This window comes from Chionomys nivalis, chromosome X (assembly GCF_950005125.1).
Source record: "Chionomys nivalis chromosome X, mChiNiv1.1, whole genome shotgun sequence".
NCBI classification, from domain to species: Eukaryota; Metazoa; Chordata; class Mammalia; order Rodentia; family Cricetidae; genus Chionomys; species Chionomys nivalis.
The window spans coordinates 127,903,908-127,930,726 of NC_080112.1; the positions used below are offsets into that span (position 1 = coordinate 127,903,908).

At 41.7% G+C, this 26,819-nt stretch overlaps 1 protein-coding gene across 1 annotated transcript; it reads left to right on the plus strand.

The window, feature by feature from the left end:
- Positions 1 to 26,178, plus strand: Tlr7 (toll like receptor 7). Its single transcript, XM_057759805.1, has 3 exons — positions 1 to 126; positions 438 to 522; positions 22,325 to 26,178. Exons 2-3 carry the CDS (start codon positions 520 to 522, stop codon positions 25,481 to 25,483), a joined length of 3,162 nt encoding a protein of 1,053 aa, XP_057615788.1. The 5' UTR covers positions 1 to 126; positions 438 to 519; the 3' UTR covers positions 25,484 to 26,178.
- The last annotated feature ends 641 nt before the right edge of the window (positions 26,179 to 26,819 follow it).

Below are 26,819 nucleotides of genomic sequence, written 5' to 3' on the forward strand. Positions count from 1 at the left end.
CTCAGAGCCTCTGTGAGTCTGTGCCTCCTCTTACCTTCTCTCTATCTTAGAAGACTCCACATACGGAACCACTCCATGCCACCAAGAAAGGTATTTTAAGCATTGCGACACATGTGGATAATTTAAGTAAGTAGATGGATGTGCTGTTGCAAGGGAGTGGGGAAGGGGAGGGAAGGAATCCAAGTCATAAGCAAAAAAAATGTTTTAGAATTAAGTCAAATAATATTGTAGTCCAAAAATGTCAATTCCTCGAAGACAGACTTTCAGTAAGATTGGGAACAGTCTCCTGGAGTCTGTCCTTGCTTTTAACTTCAATGAAATAACTAAGTATTCTCAACATCACATTTATTAAACAATGTTTCCAGCATGTCTTTAAGCTACAGTATATTTTTTTGCTGCCTTTGAAGGGTCATGTTTGATGTCTCTGTTTCTCACAGCTGACGCCACTGGCTCCCTCTCAGGCTGATCCTGGTTTGTCTCAGCATCTGTTCTCCTCCACATTTTGAAAGAAAACTGAAAATGGTAAGCACAGCTACTGGAGCCTGAATTTGCCATTGGTAATCTTGTGGTAAGAACTGAACTCAGTTGGTGAGAATAATATTTGAAAATTCTTCAGGGATTGAGATGTAGTGCAGGAGTAAAACCCTTGCCAGGAGTACACAGGCCCCTGGGCTCCCTCCCCAGAGTGTTGTTTCCTAGGAGAGGCTACTTTGGGAGATTTCATAACCAAGATGAATCAAGGTAGTATTTCATAACTTCAGATTCGTTATTGCTTGCTCTATCCAACTTCCCACACAAGTTAAATACATACTGTAGCGAGCAAGAGTAGATGTTTGAATTGAGGATTCTGTTTTTAGTTTCCGGTTTGATCTCTTAAGGCATATAGGTTGCCGAAGTGATTTTAATGCAGTGTTTTTTCTACCATATGTTGTGACTGTTCCATATCTGAGTGACTGTACAGAAAGGGTGGAGTCAGGAGACACATATAACTAGGATTTGGGGGCCCCCACCCATGCTCTATTGCTATGAAATATGCCCAGAGTTTGTGATTAGATGAAATGGGATTATCCGGATTAGCAGACCAGGGGAAGAGGCCCCAGGATGCACATGGACTCAATTCTGTACACAGCCAGAACAAGTGGGACTTTAAAGCATAGTATGGGTGGCAACCAGTGGACGGAAAATTACTAAGAGGAAACTTCAGGCATGTGTGGGGGGGGTTCTAACTAAAGTGGCTTGACAGAGTTCTTGTTGGAGGCAGGCCAGGATGGTGCACAGTCTCCTGGGAAATGAGGAGAGGGAGAGATGCCACGAGACGCGATGGGGGTTGGAGGTAGGGAAGTTGTGGTGAGAGTGTAATCATAAACCAGGGTAGGATCTCAGTGCAGTGACTTAGCAGGATCCCTGCTCCAGTCGGGCAAAACAAAGATGGCCACAAAAATCCACCCAGAGGCCTAGGGTTTAGAGAAGCCTGGCTGAAAATGAGTCAAAGAGAGTCTGATAATGCCTTGCTGGGAGAGTCTGTCCACTTCCCCCCAGTCTTTTGGAAGTCAGTCTCTCTAACCATGTGAGCATTATGATATCTTTATAGGCATCTTACAGAGCCACAGCGGCATGCAAATAACCATACATTTGCTCAAAACCGTTGCAAGTGGTAATGAGGTAGGCCCAAAGCAAATCAGGAAAAGCTTCTTCTGAAATGAGTTTTTCACCCACGCCAGACTTTATAAAGGAGTGTTCATTAGCAGCGCACTGTGATTTCCAGCTCATCACGTTGGCCCCAAGCTCAATTTCTAAGGTCTAATGAAGCATTACCCATGGGACCACACTACTACAAAGGAAGCAACTGTTTTGAGTTTCATTTCCTAGAAACCCAGATGTCTCTTTTAATGCACACACATGTTCACATCTATCTTTGCCCCCTAAGGGTGGCATGCTAAGAGGATGGTGAAAAACAAAATTGAATTCATTGGCCACTTACTGTAAACCAAGCCGCATGCACTCTTTTCTAGCTCCAAAGCTGATCTGGGGCTCAGATAAAGAAACTGGGCCTTGAGAGGTTAAAGAGCTTGAGGACATGGTCCCTGCAGGCCAACTCCTGAAACTGGGGCTCTAAGATTGATATGTGCTTTCACCCAGCTGATACTCAACAAATATGGGCTTCCTTATGATATCACTCTGTTTAAGAACTAAGGGGAAACTGGTGTACTTGGCCATGGAAAAAAAATCATAAAACCAATTTTCAAAAGAAGTACGAAAGGCCCAAAAGTACATAGAAAATATCCAGTCCTCGCAATAGTCATGTCATTAGGTTTTAATCCCGAAATTCCACTTCTAGAATATCTAGTTAAGGATGGCCATGTGGGGGGTGAACTATTTGCCAAAATGGTATATGCGACAAGACAAAGGAAACAGCTCAAGTCCCATGAGAGGAAAAGGTTTGTTTATTATGAGATACTTATTAAGTGAAATGTTATAGAATCGTCAAATCAAGAGTATTGAATTATTTAAGAAGGTAGAGTGTAATGTTAATTTAAAAGGCAAAGTAGAACTCCGTAAAATCTGTATGTTTACTGATTTTTTTTTTTAGTTTTAGATTTACTGATATTTTCAATGCACACACTAGACAAGTGCTGGATAATCTATAGTTATGGTTTATACAAATAAACCATATACTCTAATTTCACAAAACAGCCCTGAATTATAATTATTCTAAAGATTCATTTTATTTATTATTTATTTATGTTAGTGTGTGTGTGTGTGTGTGTGTGAATCTATGCATCTAGGCACTGTGCATGCAGGTGCCTGTTGAAGGAAGGACAGGCTGTGGGACCCACTGGAAGTGGAAATATAGGTAATTATGAGACATCTGGTGTGGGTGCTGGGAACTGAACTCTGTGGTAAGTGCTTGTAACAGCTGAACCATATCTTCAGCTCCCATTATATTTATTTTATAAATGGGCAGTTATAGGTAAAGTGTTACCTGAAAGTCAGAGTTCTTCTATAGCAGACTCAGGATTTAAAACCAAATCTCTCCTCTGGCAAAGCCTTGGCTGTTACTGACATGTTCCTCACTACATGAAATAGATGTAAGGTCAATCAATATTAGAAGGAAAAATACCAAACTGTTTATAGTGGCTAAACAGTTAGTTTTAAAAGTGAAACATTTTACTTTTAACTACAGCTATTGGTTTTCATGGCTAAATAAAGGAACAATAAAGCATTATTACTATATTAATTAAATACAATTATTTTAAAAATTGGAAGCTCTTGGTAGAATTAAAAAACATCATTCCAGATTAATCAGACAGCCTCTTTGCACCCTCAAAATAGATTATTTCTATCTCATAATTTCACAGAAGTTTATGGCTGAGTTTGAATAACTGTGACCATATCCAAGGTGTCAGTTTTGTAAACCACAAAAACTAAGAATGTCTTTCTGTGTTTTTGCAGTTTTTGATGGTTTTATACATGTGATTTTCAGTTCTTGATGGTTTCATACATGTGCAGACAAATTTTAGTCACTCACTCCTTCAGCACCCTCTCTCATCTCCCTCCCACTCCAGTGAAACACACCTCCTCAAGTCCCCTATTTTTTCTTCTTCTTCTTCTTTTTTTTTTTTTTTTTTGGTTTTTCAAGACAAGGTTTCTCTGTGGTTTTGGAGTCTGTCCTGGGACTAGCTCTTGTAGACCAGGCTGGTCCCCTTTCTTCTTGTATATCTTTTGTTTTTCCATGTGCAGCCCACTTTGTTAGGGTTGTTCATATGAAAATGGATGGGAGGTTATTTAATAGAGGTGAATGCAGTTCAGTGGAGGAGTACTTGCCTAGCATGCACAACGGCATTGGGTTCAATCCTCAGTGTTGTTAGACAAACACGTAGATAACTGAAACATATCAAGGGAAATTATTAATACACTATACCTCAAAGTTAAATTTAAATCTACATGCTCACAAAATAGTGGTTTTGTATATGTCTACAGCAGCTTTTGGAATATAATGATCAACTATTCGATGAAGGAAATGGTGGCAGAAGTTGTATGACCTACAGAGTCTAAAACTCTCTTTGTAGAAACAGTTTTCCACTCTGTGGTTTATGGAAATCAAGGAGATAATAAAATTGAAGGCTGCCTCCGTTTAATGCCTTGTGGTCTTTGATGACTGTAAAAGATAGTAGTTGCTGGGTGTCTATTTACTGAAGGCCGTACATCATTTCATGTTCTTAGTTTCAAACCTGAAGCTGAAATGGTAGAGAGTTTATGATTTAAAAGAAAAATGAGTGTGCTTTTTAAAAAAGAGGGTTACATCCTCGGACATGAACTTTAGTTTTGTTGTGCAGTGGGAGTTTGATAAGCCGTGGAATCTACCTTTTTGCAGAGATTAGCCTATGAATAGAAATATTTCAAAATTCAGGAAGAAAAGATATTGGGTCATAAATCTATTAGGGGAATGTCTAGCAAGGTCTCAGTCTATAAACAGCAACTTCCCTTATTCTCAGCTCCGGGGCCACTCCTAGGGAGATTTGCTTCTTACAAATCTCATTAGCACACCATTTGGTGTCATATCAACTTAGCCAAAAGTCCAGGTCAAATTCAAAGGCTTCCAACAATGAGTGCCCACTCCTCCACCTCCCTTCCTCCGTGCGCCTCTCTTCTCCAGCCGGGATCACCCAGGCCCATCCAGCCACAAGTTCCCCAACGGGGTGTAAAATCCCCAGGGTTCCTTCCAGAGCTTCACTGAATTCCCTCACTCCTTCCCTTCCTCTGTCTCTTTCCCTGCTTGCTCCTCCCCTGCCTGCAAGTGAATTACAACATTGGCTTTAGACACAAGCAATTTAAATTTATTCTGCTCTGGGGTTTTGAAAGGAGGTCGCAAAAGTAGTTGAGTTAAGGAAATCCATGCTCTGAAAAGTGACATGCAGCAGCCTAGAGGAGATCCACTGTGCTGGCTTTCTCAGAAGTTGACTGAGTGGGTGGCTAAAAAAGGAGAGGGGAACAGAGAGAAAGTAAGAGTAAGATGGACGGAAAAAGGGAGGGAGGAAGGGAGGGAGGGAGGGAGGGAGGGAGGGAGGGAGAGAGGGAGGGAGGGAGGGAGGGGGGAGGAAGAAAAAGGAGAATTGTGAATCTCAACTTGAATTCTATTCTGTGATATTTTATGAAATCAATCCAATCATCTAATCCATAATAGCTGTGCAAAAATTGTGTGTGTGTGTGTGTGTGTGTGTGCTGAAGACTAAAATGGGGTTTAATGCATCAAAATGTCAGTTTTGTTGAGGTTGGAGTGTCCTTACTGCTCCAAGTTGTCCTTTACAATGGTCTGTTGGACAACTCTCCACTCACTCCTCTCTCTCCAAACCTGAGCATCTCATCTACCAACATCTACTTTTAGTTAATTGCCTTGCTTCCCATTCCGCTAACAAAACAAAGTAATTAGAAGAGAATGTTTCTCTATCTCCCCTTTATGGACCTATCTAGGGCATCCTCAGTCTTAGATCCTGCACCCTGTACCATTACCTATCCCTGAGCCATAGATCACCTCCAAAAGGAAAGACATCAAACAAGACACGTCTATGCTACTTCCTGTCATGGGTCAGGGGTTGCCTGGGTTTGGCTGTGTAATCCTCACACTGACTTTCTTCTGCAGAGGCAGGCAGACATTGTGCTTTGAACTACCTAGGCGTCTTGACAGTTTCGGGTCCAGAGCAGTGGGGGCTCCTCTCCTTGTGATATCTGTAATATGCTATCTGTAGTACAGAAAGTCTTTTTACGAGACTCCAAAGTGGGGAGAAAGGGGGTAGGGAGAGAAAGAGTGCAGGAAAGAGAGAAACACTGCTGGCTAGGTCTTTGTTCCTCTTGACAGGAAATCCCTTGGAATGTGTGTACTGCTCGATACTTTATATTCCTCTAGGAACTTTGAAATCATTGTACCTTCTAAGTCCCTTGGGTACACAGCCAGTTCTCATCACTTCCAGCACTGTCATCTTGGTCTTTGCTTGACCTCCCTCCTTAACAGCATCTGCACTTGTCTCCATGTTTGCCCATTTGCCCTTCATCCTCTGTTCTCCACATTGCTCTAAAAGGTTAACATTTGCTTCCAGTCATCTGCAAAACATGTAGTGACTGAATCCCACTCACAACACAGACCAGCATTCCAAGGAGGCTGGATATGCCTTGGGCTCCCTCTCTGACTTCATCTTCTATTTTCCTTAGACTCCTTTGGCTATTGTGTGACTGCTCCACAATGTCTCCATGCTGGAATGTTTGTAGAATGTGCTTCTCTCTGCCTTGGATGCTTTTCCTTTTAATATCTATGTAGGCAGCTTCTTCCTTTCACAAATATTGACTCAAAGGTTAAATTTTGAGGGTGCCTGTCTAAGTCACCATATTTTTATGGTCATGTTTCCACCCCCACATCCCTGATCTCCTTTACTATATATAGACTGAACTTTCTTTCTCTGTAAAACTAACCATCTAACTTCTAAAACAACTTGGAACAGATGCATGTTTCTGCGTCTAGAGAACTTCATCTCCAGAAGAGTAAAATTCATTTGTTTAGACCACCATTACACTCCAAGAAGTTGCTTCAGGAAGCTAAGGCATGATGGCTACCAAGAATTTGAGAACAGCCTGCAGTGTACAAGAGAGTTGCAAATGCAAGCCTAAGCCGCAGAAACACAAACCGCTCAACTCTACTTCCTCGTGTTTCATCATCAAATAGTTCCCAGGGCCATGCGTCTCCTCCCCATGCCTCAGATTACAGCCACACCTCACGCATGAGCAATGTTTAGAAGACAAAAATAACTATTTGCAAAGCATGAATTTGGGTTCAATTTGGTAACAGTCGCTTGCAATTACTAGTCATATATCTATGCTTGTGATTGTTGAGTAGGAAACTCATGGTGGTCTAAAATCAAGAGGGTTTGGGTCTTGTCTTGGATAGGGTTTCTATTGCTGTGATAAAGCAACATGACCAATAAGCAGGGTGGGGAGGAAAGGGTTTATTCACCTTACACTCTCACACTGTTGTCCATCACTGAAGGAAGTCCAGACAGGAACTCAGACAGGGCAGGATTCTAGAGGCTAATGCAGAGGCCATGGAGGGGTATTGCTTACTGGCTTGCTTCCCCTGGCTTGCTCAACCTGCTTTCTTGTAGAACCTAGACCAGCAGCCCAGGTGGCACCACACACAGTGAGCTGGGCCCTCCCCCATCAATCACTATTTGAGAAAATGCCTTACAGCTGGATCTCACAGAGACATTTCCTCAATTGAGGCCCCTTCCTCTGTGATGACTTTAACTTGTGTCAAATTGACACACAAAACCAGCCAGTACAGATCTGAATTCAAGCTTAGGTCCTACCACTAAAGCTATGCATCTGTGCTCTTGGTCTCATCACTTTGGCCAAGTATCCACCTCTGAATTGATCGCTGCCCACTGCAAGCAGAAGCTTCGCTGATCTAGGCTGAGAGCAACACCAGTCTATGAGTAGAAACATGAACATTTGCAAGGCAATTTGGCAACATGACCATTTAGGAAGATAAAAATAGCAGCTTCAACACAAGTGAGCGTGGCCTCCCCAGCCATGAGCATTAGACCATGGTTACAGTATCAGGCATGAAATTGCCTCATGTGGAACAAGTCTCGAATCCAACCAAAAAAAAGAGCACTATAACACATCTTCCCAGGAAGGGTGGTTTTGTGGCATGCCGAGTACCGTGTTGGGTAAGATCACTGAGATCTTTTCTCCTACAGCAGCTGGAACCGCATATTCTGGCACCGTGAACATATAGGCAGTGCTAACTGGATTTACTGGTTTAAAAAAGTAGTTACATTAAATCAAGAGGGGACATGTTGCAAGGGATGTGATAGAGTTCAAGGGGAGAACTAGGGATGGATATGATTACTATTTCCTTGCATTCATGTATGAAATTCCCAAGAATAGAAAAACATTGCAGTTTTACAAACTATGCACCTGAGTAAAGAGGTTGTTGCAATTTGGAAGACCTGTTTGTTCTGGCTTCTGTTTGAAGGGTGGCCAAAGAGCAGTGCATGCAGGCCTGGCAGCCCTTGTCCCATAACCTCTAATTTTCCCTTCACATGGATTTCCCTGAGGCAAAGAGAGCTCTGTGCATAAGATGTAGCCAGCTCTCTCCACACATACATATATAAATAAGTATGAAAGAAGAAGGACGGTGGATCACTGGGAGTAGGAAGGGTAAAAATAATCAAAATAATTATACAATGCAGAAAATGTCATAATGAAACTCTCTATTATGTATCATTAATATATATATATATTTTTCTTTAGAGAAACAGATGGGTTTTGGGCAAGACAGCAGTGGAGGCCTTTGCTTCCTAATTGGGTAGGGATGAAGACCTGACTCATTTCCTCCCCTCCTATGTTGTCTAGCACTGACTCCGTTACCAGTAGTGTTTGTTGAGTGAGAACATGATTATAGAGTTCCCTTCTTTAAAAAGTGGAATTTAGTTTATAAATTCATAAAATGCCTAAGGCAGCATTCTGGGCAGAGAATGAAATTCCTAAGAAATGCTGAAGCCAAGAAGTTTTTCTATTTTTCCCCTTCAAATCATACTCATCCAAAACATAAGAATACTTTCTATAGTTTTTTTTTTTTTAATTTCACTGTAGTACTAAGAATTGAACCCAGGGCAAGCTCTCTTACAGATCCACATCCACAGTCTTCTGCTCTAGATTTTGTTTTGAGACAGGGTCTGGCTAAGTTTGCTAGGCTGGACTTGAACTTATGGTTTTCTTACCTCAGCCTCCCAAACAGTGGGATTATAACCCTGCACTACTGGGCCTGACTTGAATACTTTTTAAATACTTGCAAATTGTTTCTATAAAAAGTCTCCTCCTCCTCTCTCCCAGACAATATTAAATAAAACCAATCTGAAACATTAGAGTACCAGGAATAATTTAATCCAAAAGGAAATTAACAAAAATACAAACACAAGTCGTGTTGAGTGGGTTACTGTAACTACATGAGGTGACTTGCAGGTGATCCATCATAACTGAGCTGACATCTGAGGTTGCAATTGCCTCGCAGGCCTCTGGTTCTTCCTCAGTAAACCAGGCATATTTATGTGCCTTTTTCAACTTCCTTATGAAGAATTAGTGATGTTATCCAAATGATCTGTCTATTTTACCTGGCACATGCTAAGAATAAAAGGCAGAGCCAGGCGGTGGTGGTGCATGCCTTTAATCCCAGCACTAGGGAGGCAGAGGCAGAAGGATCTCTGTGAGTTCGAGGCCAGCCTGGTCTACAAGAGCTAGTTCCAGGACAGGCTCCAAAGCCACAGAGAAACCCTGTCTCAAAAAACCAAAAAAAAAAAAAAAAAAGAAAGAAAAAGAAAAAGAATAAAAGGCAGCCATTAGAGCGAGTGTGTTCATACACATACAAATGATTCATGCTGCACCACATGAATTCTGTATTTTCCATTTTAGCAAATGAGGTGATTTACTGAGAGAATAGAAACACCTGTGCAGAGAAAATTGCGTATTTCCACTTCAACCATAATTGTCTCACTAATTAAGCATCCAAATTTACCCAGTACATTTGCATGTGTAATTAGTTGTGATTCATTATCAAAGCTAGGCCTATGTCACGGGTAATATGTCATTTTAGAAAAGGAATTACTGAAAGATATATGTCTTTCAGTATTCATTGTTCCCCTCCCCAAAGCAAGCAAAAGAAAACAATGTGATTTGTAACACACACAGAGACAAAGACAGAGACAGAAGGATTTGGCTTTAAATTTGAAAATCATGTTAATTGAAACTAACATGTTTTTGAGACAAATCCCTCCCAGTGTTTTTAAAAAGGTAAATTTCCATGACAATCAAGAAATATTTTCTATTTTTTTTAACCTGCTTTCCAAAAGATTTTTTGAATTGGGCAGCCTCAGAAAAGCATGCTTTCCCTTTAATTACAAATTTAGAAAGGCTCTGTCCAGACAGTGCATTTCCGCCCCTCAGCTGCTTGCTCAGAGCCCAGTTTTCACACTCCAGTTCAGGTTCCTGCTGGCAGGAGTCTCAGTGCAAAGTTTGCAGGCAGCTTGTCTCCAAGTACCAGGCTTGCAATGCAGCCCGCACAGAAAGCTAAGAGAAGTTTCAGAAGCTTTATAATGCTCTAAGGGCCAATTCTGCTTGAGCTCGCTCAATCACTAAGCACAGGACATGTGTACTGGTAGCCTTTGCTTGGCTCTACTTGTTACCAGAGGACACAGTTGGAGTCCGTGCTCTCACTGGAGTTTCAGCTTCAAAAAGATAGAGCTGGAAGCAGGGATAATGATGGAGTCCTAAAGAAGATCCACTTCCATGTCCTTCCGGTGACACTTCCAAGCGGCGCTCAACCCCTTCCTTTAGAGGCCCATCTCCTTGATCTCTCCCTGTTCTCTTCTTGATAGAATCTGATCTTCAGTGTACACAACAAGATTCTTTTTTTTTTCTGATGCTTTTTTTTTTATTAATTAATTAATTTAATTATTAAAGATTTCTGCCTCTTCCCCGCCACCACCTCCCATTCCCTCCCCCTCCCCCAATCAAGTCTTCCTTCCTCCTCAGCCCAAAGAGCAAGCAGGTTTCTCTGCCCTGTGGGAGGTCCAAGGACCACCCACCTCCATCCAGGTCTATTAAGGTGAGCATCCAAACTACCTGGGCTCCCACAAAGCCATTACATGCAATAGGATCAAGAACCCATTGCCATTGTTCTTCAGTTCTCAGTAGTCCTCATTGTCCATTATGTTCAGCGAGACCGGTTTTGTCCCATGCTTTTTCAGTCCCCGGCCAGCTGGCCTTGGTGAGTTCCCGATAGAACATCCCCATTGCCTCAGTGTGTGGGTGCACCCCTCGCCGTCCTGAGTTCCTTGCTCGTGCTCTCTCTCCTTCTGCTCCTCCTTTGGATCGTGAGACTTCAGTCCAGTGCTCCAATGACACAACAAGATTCTTAAATATTCCCTCCTGGAGGCAGAAAGAGTTCAGTCCCCGCCCCTGAGGATGGATAGGCGGTTAGTAGTTGGTGGGGAAAGGGGAGACATTTTCCTTAGTGATGTAGAGACTGGTAAGTTACCCATGCTCCTATTAATATTCCCTCACCCATACTCAGGTGAGAAGCCGTAATAAAGCACACTGAGTCACCATCCCACACACACACACACGCAAAAACAAAATCTGATGTTTGGGGCAAAAGCCTTCCTAGTTATGATAATAGAATGTGGAACTTCTGTGGGATTTTGAGAATGTTTGAAGCTTTGATTTCCTTAGCAAATGTTTCCCTTGTACTCATCATGTGACTGACTGGCATCATTACAATGGAGTATATGTAAAGACAAAACATAGTTTGGGGATGTAAAAGTGTTTGCTCCCCACTGATATGGAGAATATGGGCAGATGGGGATAGTATGAGAAATAGGTAGGAGAGCAAGATCTGGGTCTTGGTCACCTCAGTCCCATCCTGTACACCTTATGTCACATCTGCTTTTTACTCTCTTTCTTGGAAATGAATCCACTGCTTGGAATTGGGAAGTGGACATCATTTTGAAATCAGCGACACGAATAGATTTCTAGGCTTTGCAAGAGGTGTCGTTTCTTTGTAACCACGGTGAACTTGGATTGAATGTGCTTAGAGTTAGTGTCATGCTGTGTCGGGAGCAGTGAGACCCCAGATCCTGAATTTCTTGTAATCCCCTGATCTGAGTGCCTACAGCTGCTCTGAGCACGAGACCTTCAGGAGTTCCTGATGGCAGAAGAGTGGTTTCTGGTGGATTTGGCTGGGGCGTGGCTATCTCTATATAATCTGCCCCTGAACACAATAAAGGGGGCATTCTTGGGGAATTCAAGGATGACCCGTGTCGCTGTCTCCCTGTCTGTGTGTGTTTGTGTATTTTAACCTCCAGCTCCCTTGCCCGAAGCTCGCAAACTGGGTGCCAGCGCACCGAGCGCAGTCACGGGGGTGCCGTGCGCGGCAATGCTGGATCTAGAGGCCTGCACATTATGACCCGAAGGTTCAGTCTGTTCCATGACCTGTTTTTGTTAACCCTGGATCCGGTAATTCTGATCTGTTATACGCTATCTTTATTTAAATACCTACACAATGAGACTATTGTCAAGTATCTATTTTTGCACTCGTTTCTTTGTGACCAGGTCTCACACTATATCCTAGGCTGACTCAGAATTCACAAAAATATTTGCTTTCATGTAAAACGTTTGCCAACTCCTGGTCTAGACCCATGTCTCACAGAACCTTCTGCAATGATGAAGCTGTCTTGCATTTGTGTCCTGGAGTACAGTAGCCACAAGCCTGGTAGGGCTTCAATTACAGTTAATGTGACTGTGAAACTGAATTTTGATCAACTTAAAATGAAATAGCCACAAAGTGACTTGTGGCTATCACATTAGAGCAGTTCCAGACCATTTGCAGCCTAAGGACTCCCTGTCCTGTCTTCTTTCTGTGCTTTGTATTTCTCTCTCAAATGGATCATCCATCCTAAGGCTGTGTGAGTCAAAGGCAAGACAGCATTCTTAATCAGATTTCTACCCCGAACTGGCTTTCATTGTCTGCTAGCAATGCGTAATGGAAAGCACTTCAAAACAATGTATGTCAGCAGACATTCATTTCCTCTAAGGCGCTACTTTCTCTATCTATTATGTCTGTCTTTGTTTGTGGTAAAGTAGTTGGCTTTTTCCACTTGACCATGCTCCAAATTAAAGAAAGTCTTAATCGACTTTGCACTCAGGAGAGCAGAAAGACAAAAATCTCTCTTCACAAAGCTCTATTTCTTTCCAGTCCTGTTGAAGACTGGCCACCTACTGTCTTAGACTTTTTTTTCACACTCAGAACTGCTAAATCAGAGTGAGAAAGCCTCCTGCACACCCTGTCCTTGTGACCACTGCCGAACCTTCCCCCTAAGAGTGAACATCATCTGCACATATCCTGCCTTCCAACATGGCACAGACAGCTGCTCTATCAAGTGTCCATGCATGGCAACATCACGTGAGCCACTAGCCTTTCAGCCTCCACAGCCTGACCACGCCAAAATTCCACAATTCAAGCTCTATCATGCGTCACGACCTATTTCTAAACCCTATAGTTTCAAATTGGGTTTTCATGTGTGCAGACAGAATTCAATTACTCTTAACAGAGCAGATACATGAGGTCATGTTACCAAGCTCTGGTCAACAGGACGTTAGAGGAAGGCAGACACTCACTCAAATTCTGCAACTTGTCCTTAAACAATGGAGATTATTCCCTTTCTTTCCATGTACTTCCACAGGATTTCTCTTAACATGGATATTGTTGCTGGCAGCCATCTTTGATGGAGCGAATGAGAAATATGTGTTTGTGGTTATAGGACAAGAGAGTGAGTGATCCGGAATATCTAAATCCATTCTTTTGTGACCTCATCGAGTGGAGATGACATGGTGGCTCTGAATTACTGATTTCCGGGTACTTAATGAGAAATTAACACATTGTTATGCGAATTTTGTCACTGTCAGATGGAAAAGTGGGAAAAGATGTCTTCAGACTTTGAGAATAATTAAAGGAATTGACAGTATAAAAATATTCCATAGAATAAGAACAACAAGTGTTTAAACTATAACAGAAGGGTCAACATCTTGTTTGGAAAAACTAATGGAGTTTTATATTGTATTATAGATTTGTATAGTTTTTCCTCACTCCATTACATTTTGAGGTTCTTAAGTACACAAACTGTGTATTTTCTATTAACTAATACATAACCAGAAATGGAAGAATTATGTGAGTTAGTGGATATTATAGCTCGGGCATGAATTGTATATCACAAGTTCATGGGTTGGTCACTAGGTGGTGGTTCTGTGTTGGAAGATAGTATAACCTTAAGAATGTAGAACCTTGCTGGAGAAAGTAGGTCTTCTAGCAGGTGAGCTTTGAGATTTTATAGACACACCCCACTTCTTATCCCCTCTAATTCCTGACTGCAAGCACAATATGACTAGTGGCCTCATACTCCCACCAACCTGGACTGAGATGCACTTACAGCTGTGATGAACTGAAATCCACTGTCACTGCAAGCCCAAAGAAATCACCCCCCTTCAGCTGCCACAGTGATTTTTTTTAAGTAGCTAATAAGGTAGAATCCTAATATTTGCCCATAATTTTTTTCTCACTGAATACGTGGGGCAATCACTAACTAAGGAACACTTGAAGTACAGCCTACTCTGTGCCCATTGTGTTGGTTCCGAGGTGTAGGCTCGGTACATGGCATGCATTACATTGTTCCTGGGTCTGTCTTGTGGGAGGTCTCCTAAGCAAAGGATCTGGCTCAAAGACAGGTAATGAACAATGAAACCAGGACCAGGAGTCAGTTCTTCTCATTTATAATCCAGGACACCCTCCACAGGTCCATGTAAAATCAGCACAACCGGACGTGAGAGGATGGGTTTGAATGGGGCATTTCAGAAGCAGGACTTCTTAATCCTTTTCCAAGAGGAAGACTTGGGCAAATAAAAGAGATAGAAGAAAACCTATGTTGAGTGTGGGAGTATACGCAGTGAGGAACTCTCTAAGGAGACCTTTGGTTACTCTATAATTTTATTTGTATGGGTGTTTTGTCTGCATGTATGACTGTGCATCATGTGTGCAGTGCCCACAAAGTATAGAAGAGAGTCTAAGATGACCTAGCACTGGAGTTACAGATAACTGTGAGCTGTCATGGGGATGCTAAGAATCAAGCCTGGATCCTCTAGTAGAGCAACCAGTGCTTCTAACCACTGAGCCATCTTTCCATCTAACCAGGAAATATGTCTTTTTTTAAAAAAATATTTTGTTTACTTTGATATTCATTAATTTCTTCATGTGTTCATTGTTTCACTTGTGTATTTAGCAACACAATGGAGCACTAGTTAAGTGCAAGAAAATCTCACTGTGTTAAGTGCCATTAAATCTAATACAGAACACAGACACTCCTCTGTGTCTCAGCTGACTTATCCACAAAACAGAGATGCCATATAGAGTCCCAAATCACTTCCATAGCAATGAGACATATAACTGAATCCATGTAAAAGAGAATCTTAACCTAAACTGGAAAGCTACCTATTCTTGTTTAAATCCCACCCAGAGTAGAAAACCCTGTGTGTTGTAGCAGACATGTTTATGTTTTAAATTAGGAGTTGTTGCCCCCAGGACTTAATAGGTATCATGCAATACCACGTTACTTTCCAAAGTGTCAAAAATTCAGAAGACCTTCCTACTCTTAATCTCTTTAAATAAAAGACTGAAGACTTGTGTATATCTCTCGCTGGCAAACACTTCAGTGCTGCCTAGTCTGTGCTAAGGGTTGCCTAAGTTAACTACTCGTACTATAAGTATCACTATTATGGCATGGGAGGGTACATAGATCATTGGTGATCTTCTCTGAAGATATGTCACTTGAGCAGATACCAAAGAAGTTGAAATGACCTGACCACAGGAAGAGGAGAAAGACAATGTCAGGAAAAGGAAAGAGCAGGTGGCAAGGAGACATGGTGATCAGCTTGGCTTGAATGTGGAACAGAAAGCAGACCAGCTGGCTGGTAAGCAGTGAAAGGGAAGCAAGGATTCAAGGTCAGAGCAGGCTACTAGACTCGGGCCCTGGGCAATGGAAACCATGAGAACGACTTTGTATTTTATTCAATGGGCAGTTAGCAATCGCTCGAGTTGATCTGCTTCATGCTGACTGCTCTGATGCTTTTTGATGAAAGAATCCTAGAGAAGAGGGGAAGCAGGAAGAGGAGTCTGGCAGCCATTGCAGAGTCCACATGAGCGCAAATGACGAATCGGAAAGGGGAGGTGGTAGTAGAGAAGAGTGGGCAGGTGGTAGAGAGAATTGAGAAATGACGGAGGAAAGGCTTCCTGATCAAATTTGCGTTGGAGTTTGTAATATGTCGGCACCATGAGGTGCAGTTCAGTCATTGTCTCTGTATGTTTTAAGCCCAGTGGCTAGCTAGACCCAACAAATACTGGATTACAGGAGCAATGCTATGGATTCATCCCCAGCTGATCACTCAGTAACATCATCCTTGTAGCCCAAGATAGGCCAGGTGGCAATATTTACATGATTGAAATTAAAAATGCTTGGATAGAGAGATGGCACAGTGGTTAACAGCAATATCTGCTCTTCCAGAGGACCAGGGTTCAGATCACAGCACCCACATGGCAGCTTTCATGTTTGTATCTCCACTTGCAGGGATCCAATAGCATCTCCTGGTGTCTATGGGTACTGTACTTACTGCAGTGTGGACATGCATTGCTACACTTGCATACGTGGTGTAGACACACACATAAAATACAACTAATTATTTTTTTAAAAAAGAAACTGAGAATGCTAACAAATCAAGACTTAACAAATGAGGGAGTATTCTTGACATGGGGGGAGCTGGTTGTTAAACACCAGTCCACCACTTGTGAAATCCTGACTTCATTTGTCTATGATTTTCCTTAGAGAGATTTTTCTTTTTAAAAATGTATTTGCTTCAAACAGACCAATACTACTTCCTCTTCCTTTCCTCCTCCAACCCCTCCCATGCCTGCCCACTCTCAAGTTGAAAACTTTCACTTTTTCTTCAATTATATTTGTTATGTACCTATGTGTATTATAAATATATAAAAATACAACCTGTTGAGTTCATTTTGGTTGTTTTGTGTATGTGGCTTTCAGGCTGACAACTTTGCATTAAACAATCAATAAGGGACTCATCACAGGAAGAGGCTAATTTTCCTTCTCCCAGGAATCAATAGTCACCTTTACTTCTTGGCAATTTTCTCTCTTTCATGTTAACATTGCCATTGTTCTGCTCTTTTCTGTGCAACTCTTTCTGGTAAAGACTATTTCACAGTCGACTGTTCAAGTATTCTGACTCTTAGAGTCTTTCTACTCTCTCTCCTGCAGTGTTCCCTGAGCCATAGATGCAGGAGCTGTCATGGAAATGTACCAGTTTTGGTCAGGCTCCCAGTTATCTGTTGATCTCTGCATTGTGTCCAGTTTTGATTTTCTGTGATGGGCTCCATTTGCTATGAAGAGAAGCTTCTCTGATGAGGGGTGCTAGCTACATTGATCTGATATTTGAGGGTGTAAGGATAAGATTCAAAATATTGTAAGGGATTGTGCTGTCTAGCTATAAGTGGTGGTCACTGATATTTTCTAACAGTCATGACTTTGCTATCCTTGGGAAGCTGGCTAGATTTTCAGCACCAGGCATAATTTCCCTCCTGTTGAGTGGTTCATTAGTCCAATTACACAGCCGTTGGTTGCCATTAATATGTCATTGTCACTTATTGCTCCTGTATGCATGTCTTGCCAGGCTGGTCATTGTCATGATTCATAGGCAGCTGGGTAGGGATGTTTGATTGCTTCCCTCTCTTGGCAGTTTGCATAGGATTTTCTGGAAGCTAGACTGCAGAAAAGAGACTTTAACATCAGATCTAGCTTCAGTCATATTTGTCATGTGTCCTAAGTCTGTGGTGTCTTCAGCAATAGGGTCCTCCTTCAACCCCTGAAAGGCAACCATCGGCTACATCAATAACCTGTATCCTATAGGCTACCTTAACCAATATTTTGAAAGGAGGTTTCATGTTTGGGGTACTGGGTTGTTGTTTGGTTTGCTTTTTTACCTATAGATATTGTGGGAACATAGTCAGCCAAAATGGGATATATATATACACCCACCACAAACACATATATTCATATATAGACATACATTCATATATAGACACATATATAGTTTATAATATCAAGTAAGTATATAATAATATGATTTATTGAGTCTTTTTCAAACAAGTATAATATTATTTCTCACTCACTTCTTCTGTACTGACTGTTCTCCTTCCCCGGTGGAAGTCCCTCCCCAGTTATTCAATTTGTCACTTCCTATCACCTGTATCTTGATACTTCCCTCCCACCCAGCCCACCTATGGTACCTTTTTCTGTGGTTATTCCATGCGATATATTCACACCTGAAGATTTGGAGCTAAGAGCCTCAGGTGAGAGACAGAACATGTGGCACTTGTCTTTCTGTGTCTGGGTTAGCTCACTCAATATAATCTTTTCCAGGTCCACCCACTTGCCTGCAAAGTTCCTGATTTCCCTTTTCTTCGCAGCTGAATAGTATTCCATTGTGTACATGTTCACGTTTTCATTGTCTGTTCATGTGCTGAAGGACATTTAGGTTGTTTCCATTTCTGGCTATTGTGAATAAGATAGCAATGAACAAGCCTGAGCAATTGTCTGTGGAGCAGAATGTTGGCAAGAGTGAAGAAGCTGAGTCATATAGTAGATGAGTTTTTACGTTTTAGAGAATCCTCCATGCTGATTTCCAGAGTTACTGTACCAATTTGCCTTACCAACAACAGCGAATGAGGGGTTCCTCCTTCTCTGCAGCTTTGCCAGCATTTGCTGTCAGCTGTTTTGTTGATCTTGACCATCCTAACTGGGATGAGATAAAATATCAAAGCTAGAAATAGTCAAGAGGCTCACAACAGCCTGAAACAGCTCCATGGAATCCAATGCCTTCTTCTGGCCTCTGTAGGCACCTAAGAAGACACTCAATCCACACAGAAGGAAAGACAGATTGACTCTCTCTGCCTCTCTTTCCCTCCCTCCTTCCCCCCTCTCTCATACACACTCACAGAGATACAGACGCAGAGATAGAGAGAAATCTTTAAAAAGTTAATCTATGCAGGCAATATTTTGGTCCATAATAAAAATCCTAAGTTCATATTTTAGAAAAGAAAATCATTTGAAACATTGTACAGTGGGATAATGGTTGAAGGTTGGAAAGCTTGTTGGGTAATGTGGGTTAAAAGAATAAGGTCCTAGAGACAACGTTTTGGAATAGTCATATCTAATATTGTGTCAGTAAAACTGGGAAAACATGGGTTGGAAAGATAGATGGCTTAGCAGTTAACAACACTGGCTGCTTTTCCGGAGGACCCAGGTTTAGTTCCCAGCACCTACACGACGGTTCACAACTGTCTTCATCTCCAGTTTCTGCAGGCATCAGGCACACCCATGGTATACAGACATATATGTAGCCCAAACACACATACACATAAAATAAAAATAAGATAAATACTCTAAAAATGAAAAAGCAAACAGGATGTTGAAAAAGACATGAAAAAAAGGAATGAAAAAAAGAATGAGCTCATCCAAACTCACTGTGTGTGTATGTATGTATGTGTGTGTGTGTGTTTGTCCATGAGCAGGCACATGCCTGTCAAGGTCAGAGGTCAACATTGTCTCCTTCTATTGCTTTCCACATTATTTATTGAGAGAAGGTCCCTTACTAAATCCTCAACTCACTGACTGGCTGGACTGACTGGCTGACTAGTGAGCTCCAAGGATCAGCCTTTGTCCTGAAGTCAGGCCCCATACTTGTATATCAAGCACATTATCAATGAGTCATTTCCCCAGCCTTCCAATGAATGGTTTTAATTATGGGGAAGAAAGCAGAGGGCCCTGCAAGAGAAGCGGAGGACACAACTTCCCACAAAGTTTAGATATGTAAAGATGAGTAAAACACAAACCACCTCTACAACAACAAAATGCCCTAGGAGATACTTAAGAGATAACTTGTGTAGCCGGGCAGTGGTGGCGCACGCCTTTAATCCCAGCACTTGGGAGGCAGAGGCAGGCAGATCTCTGTGAGTTCGAGACCGGCCTGGTCTACAAGAGCTAGTTCCAGGACAGGCTCCAAAACCACAGAGAAACCCTGTCTCAAAAAAAAACAAAAAAAAAAAGAGAGAGATAACTTGTGTAGTGATTCTCAACCCTCCTAATGCTGCAACAACATTATTTCATTGCTACTTCATAATTATAACTTTGTTTCTGTTATGAATCGTAATGTAAATATCTGATATATGACCCCTAGATGGGTCACAACCCACAGAATGAGAGTCACTGATCCCATGTTAGGGAAGAGAAAGATGGAGAAAATTTTGTGGCTTGTTTACTCCCTATCAGAGGAATTAAGGCATATAAATAGTTGGTTGGTTAGATGATACTAATAATAGATTGTCAGACTCAGTCAAACGTAGGACAAAATCAATACTTGAACTAGAAGTCTGTTCATAGAAAAGCAGACTGCATCGTCCCATGGACAAGTATTAGAAAATCTGAAAGAGAGTTCAGGAGTAGACTACTAACAAACTCCTGAAACACAAGATCAAGACCATGCATACTTTAACCCGTTCTGCCTTGGTACCAGTGCATCAACAGAGCTCTTCAGTGACTCTCACTTATCACCAGAAAACCTCCTGTGCTATATTGAAATGCTCACAAGCATTGCCTTTCGAAATGGGTGTCTATATATTCCATTTTGCTTGAGAGGTCCTTAGTTTAGTCTTAGCACAATGATCAGCTATGGTCTCCTTCAGTCCTATTAAACATTCTATTCTACCAGTAGTGTGGCTGATGTGAGTATGGCTCACCCAGGCAGTGCCCTGATGATGCTATCTATACACACCGTTCCAAAGTATATAGTAGAATCCATGCCTTCCAGGTACGGTCTCTTTCTTGATTAGCCCAGCCACTATAGGAAGGTGACAGGTCACACTCAGCTGCAGCCTTCCTCCCCTGACATCTCTCTGCTCCTCAGTTTCCTGTAAATGGGCTCTTCCAGACAACACAGCCCTAAAAGGAGTCTGGCTAACAGGCAGGAAAAGTGGCCACCAGATACATCACAGACGAACTAGACCCAATGCTCTTCCAGAAGCCCCTTATCCGAGAATGCCCTTAAGACGTTTCAAACATCCTCCTTGGAAACATCTTCTTTTTACAAAAGAAAAAAACAAGTTTCTCTAATCTAATATGGTGATGTCAGTGAATCCTGGGCCCATGGTACACCTTCCTCTCTCCCGATTCTCTCACAAAGAACCTTCGAAGATCGGGCTCCACTCTCTCCAAACAGGATAACGCTCTCCTTCAAATCCTAATGCATGGTCAGCTCGAAGCAATCCTTTGCCTGAAGGTTTATGTAACTGTTTTTCCCTCAAACTAGGTGTCTCAAACTCACAATCCTAACAAACCCCAGTGTGCAAGGAAAGCAGGAGAAAGCATCTTGGAGGTGGTTTCTGCAGTGACTTCCAAAAAGAATGCGAGGGGAGACCCGGATTACAGAATGGCAGAAGCACATGTTTAATAATTGGAAGCCATTACGAAAACCCGTGACTATTACTGAGCTGTGTCTGAATTTGTAATAGAGAGAGAATGGATTGGTTTTTTTTCTTTTCGTCCTTGGACTATTATGGGACTTGACAATCATGAAACATTTTTGCATATATTCCAAGGAAGGTTTAGCAAGAAAGCATTAGTTCTACTGGAGTCTTAGTGCATTGTTCCCCTCAAGTGTACTCAAGTGTATATATATTTCAGCATCCCTTAGCCCCCAAATTTCCTAGTTTGTTGCCTCTCTGTTGTAGCACTCTATGTAGCAACAAATAGAATCTTAAAAACTGTTTTGGACAGCAAGGGAGATGGCTCAGTGGGTAAGTATGGTGGTGTGAATGAGAATGGCCCCATAGGCTTATGTTGGAACATTTGGTTCCCAGTTAATGGAACTTTTGGGAGCAATTAGGAGGTATGGGTTTGCTGGAGGAGGCGTGGCCTTGTTGAAAGAGGTGTGTCACTGGTGGTGGGCTTTGAGGTTTCAAAAGTCCATGCCAGTGCCAGTCTGACTGCTGTTTACATATCACACATGAACACTCTCAGCTACTGCTCCACTGTCATGCCTACCTGCCTGCTACCATGCTTCCTGCCATAATGAGCAGACTAACCCTCTGAAATTATAAACAGGAACCTGACTAAATGCTTCCTTTGATAAGCTGTCTTGCTCATAGAGTTTCACAGCAATAGAGCAGTAACTAAAACAGTAAGGCTACTTGCCAACAAGCCTGATGACCTGAGTTTGATCTGCAAAACCCACAAGGTGGAAGGAGAGAACAGACTCTCACAAGTCCTCTGACCTCCACAATCTTGCCGTGGTGTGTGCACAACCGCATGCATATGCACATATTCACACTCACACAAGATAAATAGATAAATGTAAAAAAAAAGTGCTCTAAGATATTTTGTTAGAGAGCTGAGATTTTACAAGCAATACATAAAACCAATTTATTGAAAATTTTAGTGTTTGATAAGGACGGTCACAGGGCCAGAGATGCTGTTTACACTATAACAAAAGAGACCTATGCTATTCATTTTTATAATTTGCCAAAAGAGAGGAAGCAAATGGGACGTTTGAATTGTTTCTCAGTATATTTTATAACAGTAATTTATTCTTTTTTTTTTATTTTCAGGTATTTCCAGTAAGGACACTAAAGAGACAAATCTTTATCTTTTTAAATATGACCTTAGTTTCTAGAGTCCTTGGGTCTCGATGGTTTCCCAAAACTCTACCTTGTGATGTCAGTCAAGATAGCACAATGACCTATGTGTCCGTGGACTGCACAGACAAGCATTTGACGGAAATCCCTGAGGGCATTCCTACTAACACCACCAACCTCACCCTTACCATCAACCACATACCAAGCATTTCTCCAGACTCCTTCCGTAGGCTGACCCATCTGGAAGAGATTGATTTCAGATGCAACTGTGTACCTATTCTACTGGGGTCCAAAGTCAATGTGTGTACCAAAAGGCTTCAGATTAGACCTGGAAGTTTTAGTGGACTCTCTGACTTAAAAGCCCTGTATCTGGACGGAAACCAACTTCTAGAGATACCTCAGGATCTCCCATCCAGCTTACAGCTTCTGAGCCTCGAGGCCAACAATATCTTCTCCATCACAAAGGAGAATCTAACAGAACTGGCCAACATTGAAGAACTCTATCTGGGTCAAAACTGTTATTATCGCAATCCTTGCAATGTTTCTTATTATATCGAAAAGGATGCTTTCCTCGTTATGAAAAATTTAAAAGTTCTCTCGCTGAAAGATAACAATGTCACAGCTGTCCCCACCACTTTGCCATCTAATTTAATAAAACTCTATCTTTATAACAACATCATTACAAAGATCCAAGAAGACGATTTTAATAACCTCAAGCAATTGCAAATTCTTGACCTAAGTGGAAATTGCCCTCGCTGTTACAATGTCCCATATATGTGTACACCGTGTGAAAATAATTCCCCCTTGCAGATCCATGACAATGCTTTCAATTCATTGACAGAATTAAAAGTTTTACGTCTCCACAGTAACTCTCTTCAGCATGTGCCTCAAGCATGGTTTAGAAACATGAAAAACCTCCAAGAACTAGACCTCTCCCAAAACTACTTGGCCAAAGAAATTGAAGAGGCCCAATTTTTGAAGCTTCTCCCCAACCTTGTCCAGTTGGATCTGTCTTTCAATTATGAGCTGCAGGTCTACCACGCATCTATAACTTTACCACACTCGCTCTCATTGCTGAAAAACTTAAAAATTCTGCATATAAAGGGCTATGTCTTTAAAGAGCTGAAAAACTCTAGCCTATCTGCATTGCACAATGTTTCCAGTCTCGAAGTTCTTGACCTTGGCACTAACTTCATAAAAATTGCTGACCTCAACATATTCAAGATATTCAAACAGTTTAAAAACCTCAAACTCATAGACCTTTCGATGAATAAAATATCCCCTTCTGAAGAGCCAAGGGAACTTGGCTCCTGTCCTAATGCCAGAACTTCTGTAGACCGCCATGGGCCCCAGGTCCTTGAGACCTTGCATTATTTCCGGTATGATGAATATGCACGGAGCTGCAGGAACAAAACCAAAGAGTTGCCTACTTACTTACCTTTGAATGAAGACTGCCACAAAGATGGAAAGACCTTAGACCTAAGTAGAAATAATATATTTTTTATCAAGCCCTCTGATTTTCAGCATCTTTCATTCCTTAAATGCCTCAACTTGTCAGGAAACACCATTGGCCAAACTCTTAATGGCAGTGAATTCCAGCCCTTAAGAGAGCTGCAATACTTAGACTTCTCCAACAACCGACTTGATTTACTCTACTCCACAGCCTTTGAGGAGCTCCACAAACTGGTAGTTCTGGATTTAAGTAGCAACAGTCACTACTTTCAAGCAGAAGGAATTACTCACATGCTGAACTTCACCAAGAAACTACGGTCTCTGAAGAAACTCATGATGAATGACAATGACATCTCTACCTCTGCCAGCAGGACCATGGAAAGCAACTCTCTTGAAATTCTGGAATTTAGAGGCAATCATTTGGATGTTCTATGGAGAGATGGTGATAACAGATACTTGGCCTTCTTCAAGAATCTGTTGAAATTGGAGGAATTAGATATCTCCAGGAATTCGCTGAGTTCCTTGCCTCATGGGGTGTTTGAGGGAATGCCACCAAATCTAAAGACCCTCTCCTTGGCAGAAAATGGTATCAAACATTTCCCTTGGGAAAAACTCCAGCTACTGAAACATCTACAAAATTTGGACCTCAGCCACAACCTGCTGACGACTGTCCCTAAGAGGTTAGCCGACTGTTCCAAAAATCTCACGAAGCTGATTCTTAAGCAAAATCATATCAAGCATTTGACAAATTACTTCCTAGAAGATGCTTTTCAGTTGCGTTATCTAGACCTCAGTTTAAATAAGATTCAGGTCATTCAGAAGACTAGCTTCCCAGAAAATGTCCTCAATAATTTGAATATGTTGCTTTTACATCGCAATCACTTTCTGTGCAACTGTGATGCTGTGTGGTTTGTCTGGTGGGTTAATCATACACATGTTACCATTCCTCACCTGGCCACTGAAGTGACTTGTGCCGGACCAGGAGCACACAAAGGTCAGAGTGTCATATCCCTGGATCTGTATACGTGTGAGTTAGATCTCACGAACCTGATTCTGTTCTCAGTTTCCATTTCTTCAGTCCTCTTTTTGATGGTAGTCATGACAACAAGTCATCTCTTTTTCTGGGATATGTGGTACATTTACTATTTCTGGAAAGCCAAGATAAAGGGCTACCAGCGTCTGCAATCCATGGAATCTTGCTATGATGCTTTTATTGTGTATGACACTAAAAATTCAGCTGTGACGGAGTGGGTTTTGCAGGAGCTGGTGGCTAAACTGGAAGATCCAAGAGAGAAACATTTTAATTTGTGTCTAGAGGAAAGGGACTGGCTACCAGGACAGCCAGTTCTAGAAAACCTTTCTCAGAGCATACAACTCAGCAGAAAGACAGTGTTTGTGATGACCCAAAAATACGCAAAGACTGAGAGTTTTAAGGTAGCCTTTTATCTGTCCCATCAGAGGCTCATAGATGAAAAAGTAGATGTGATGATCTTGATATTCTTGGAGAAACCTCTGCAGAAGTCTAAGTTTCTTCAGCTCCGGAAGAGACTCTGTGGGAGTTCTGTCCTGGAGTGGCCTTCAAATCCACAGGCTCACCCATACTTTTGGCAGTGTCTGAAAAATGCTCTGACCACAGACAATCACGTAGCTTATAGTCGGGTGTTCAAGGAAACAGTCTAGCTCTTTGCAGAATGTGGTCACATGTGGCAAGAGGCCTGGTTGCCTGAATTTTTCATAAAGGTTTCAATAAAAGAATGTCTGAAAAAATTTCTAACAGCTGCCATTGCTCAGATCAGTGGGAAATCATCAATATATGGCAGAGAAAACAGAAAAAAAGACATTGGCAGGCTCGCAGCTTTCTTCTTTCTTTGTGGCACCATCCGTATTCAAATATCTTCCCCAGTTCATCTAGAAAATATTTTGGGAAGAAGAGTGCCTAGGAAGAAACGTAGGCTCTGATGTGTCTGCATGCCAATGAGAAGAAGCATAGGCTCTGATGTGTCTGCATGCCATTGAGAAGAACCTCACGTCTGCTCTTAAAAGTACCAGTATTTTCAGTAGTCCATAAAAAGTGGTCAAGCTCTGTCTCTCTGACTAAACTGAACCAAAGTTCAATGAAATAAAAGCAGAGAGAACTTCTCAACCAATTGTGTCACCGCCATGCGGCATCCCCAGCACACACCAAATGCTGGTACTGGACAGTTGGGAGCTGTTCAGTGCCTCCTATTCATTTCCCTAGGGTCCATTGATGGGCTCTGTGGGGAAATAGAGGAATATTTTTGCCATCCATGGACATGGTCAATTTATAACTGGAAAGAAAAAATATCCCCTCAGGAAAAATTATATTCTTTGCATTTGATGACAATTATCTGCTGAAATACGTTTTATGTGCATGGCAAATACTGTTTCCAAAGTAAAACATTTTTTAAAGATATCTGTGGTAATTAATGTTATTTTGTGAACTAGTGCCGATATTTGTAAGTATCTGCAATCATGGTGCATCAGTATTACCTGGTTTCCATGATAAAACCAAAGGGGGGAATTGAAAGAATATGTATTTTTGAATTATCAGGGATGACAAATTAGATGGATTTCAATTGTATAACTTGATTTCTGTTTTTAATGGAGAGGGAAAAATCATAGAGGTTAAATAAGCTTAGCAGTAGGGAATCATCAGGGGAGTGTGTGTGTGTGTGTGTGTGTGTGTGTGTGTGTGTGTGTGTGTGTAAACTCAGGCATCCTTCTTAGGAATGATATCCAGTCCTTTTTAGACAGTTCTCTCCTATTGACCTTGAACTCAACAACTAAGCTGAACTGGCTGAACAGGGATCTGCCTGTCTCAGCCTCAGAGCTTAGAATGTCTGGCACTAAACTTGGCATTTTTACATAGGTGCTCACTCTTGCAAAGCAAGTGCTTTACTGACTGAGCCATGCCTTCAGCCTGAAAACAACACTTTTATTTTTGACTTTCCTATCCAAAGATAACAGAAAGAACTCAGATATTATTAAGATAAAT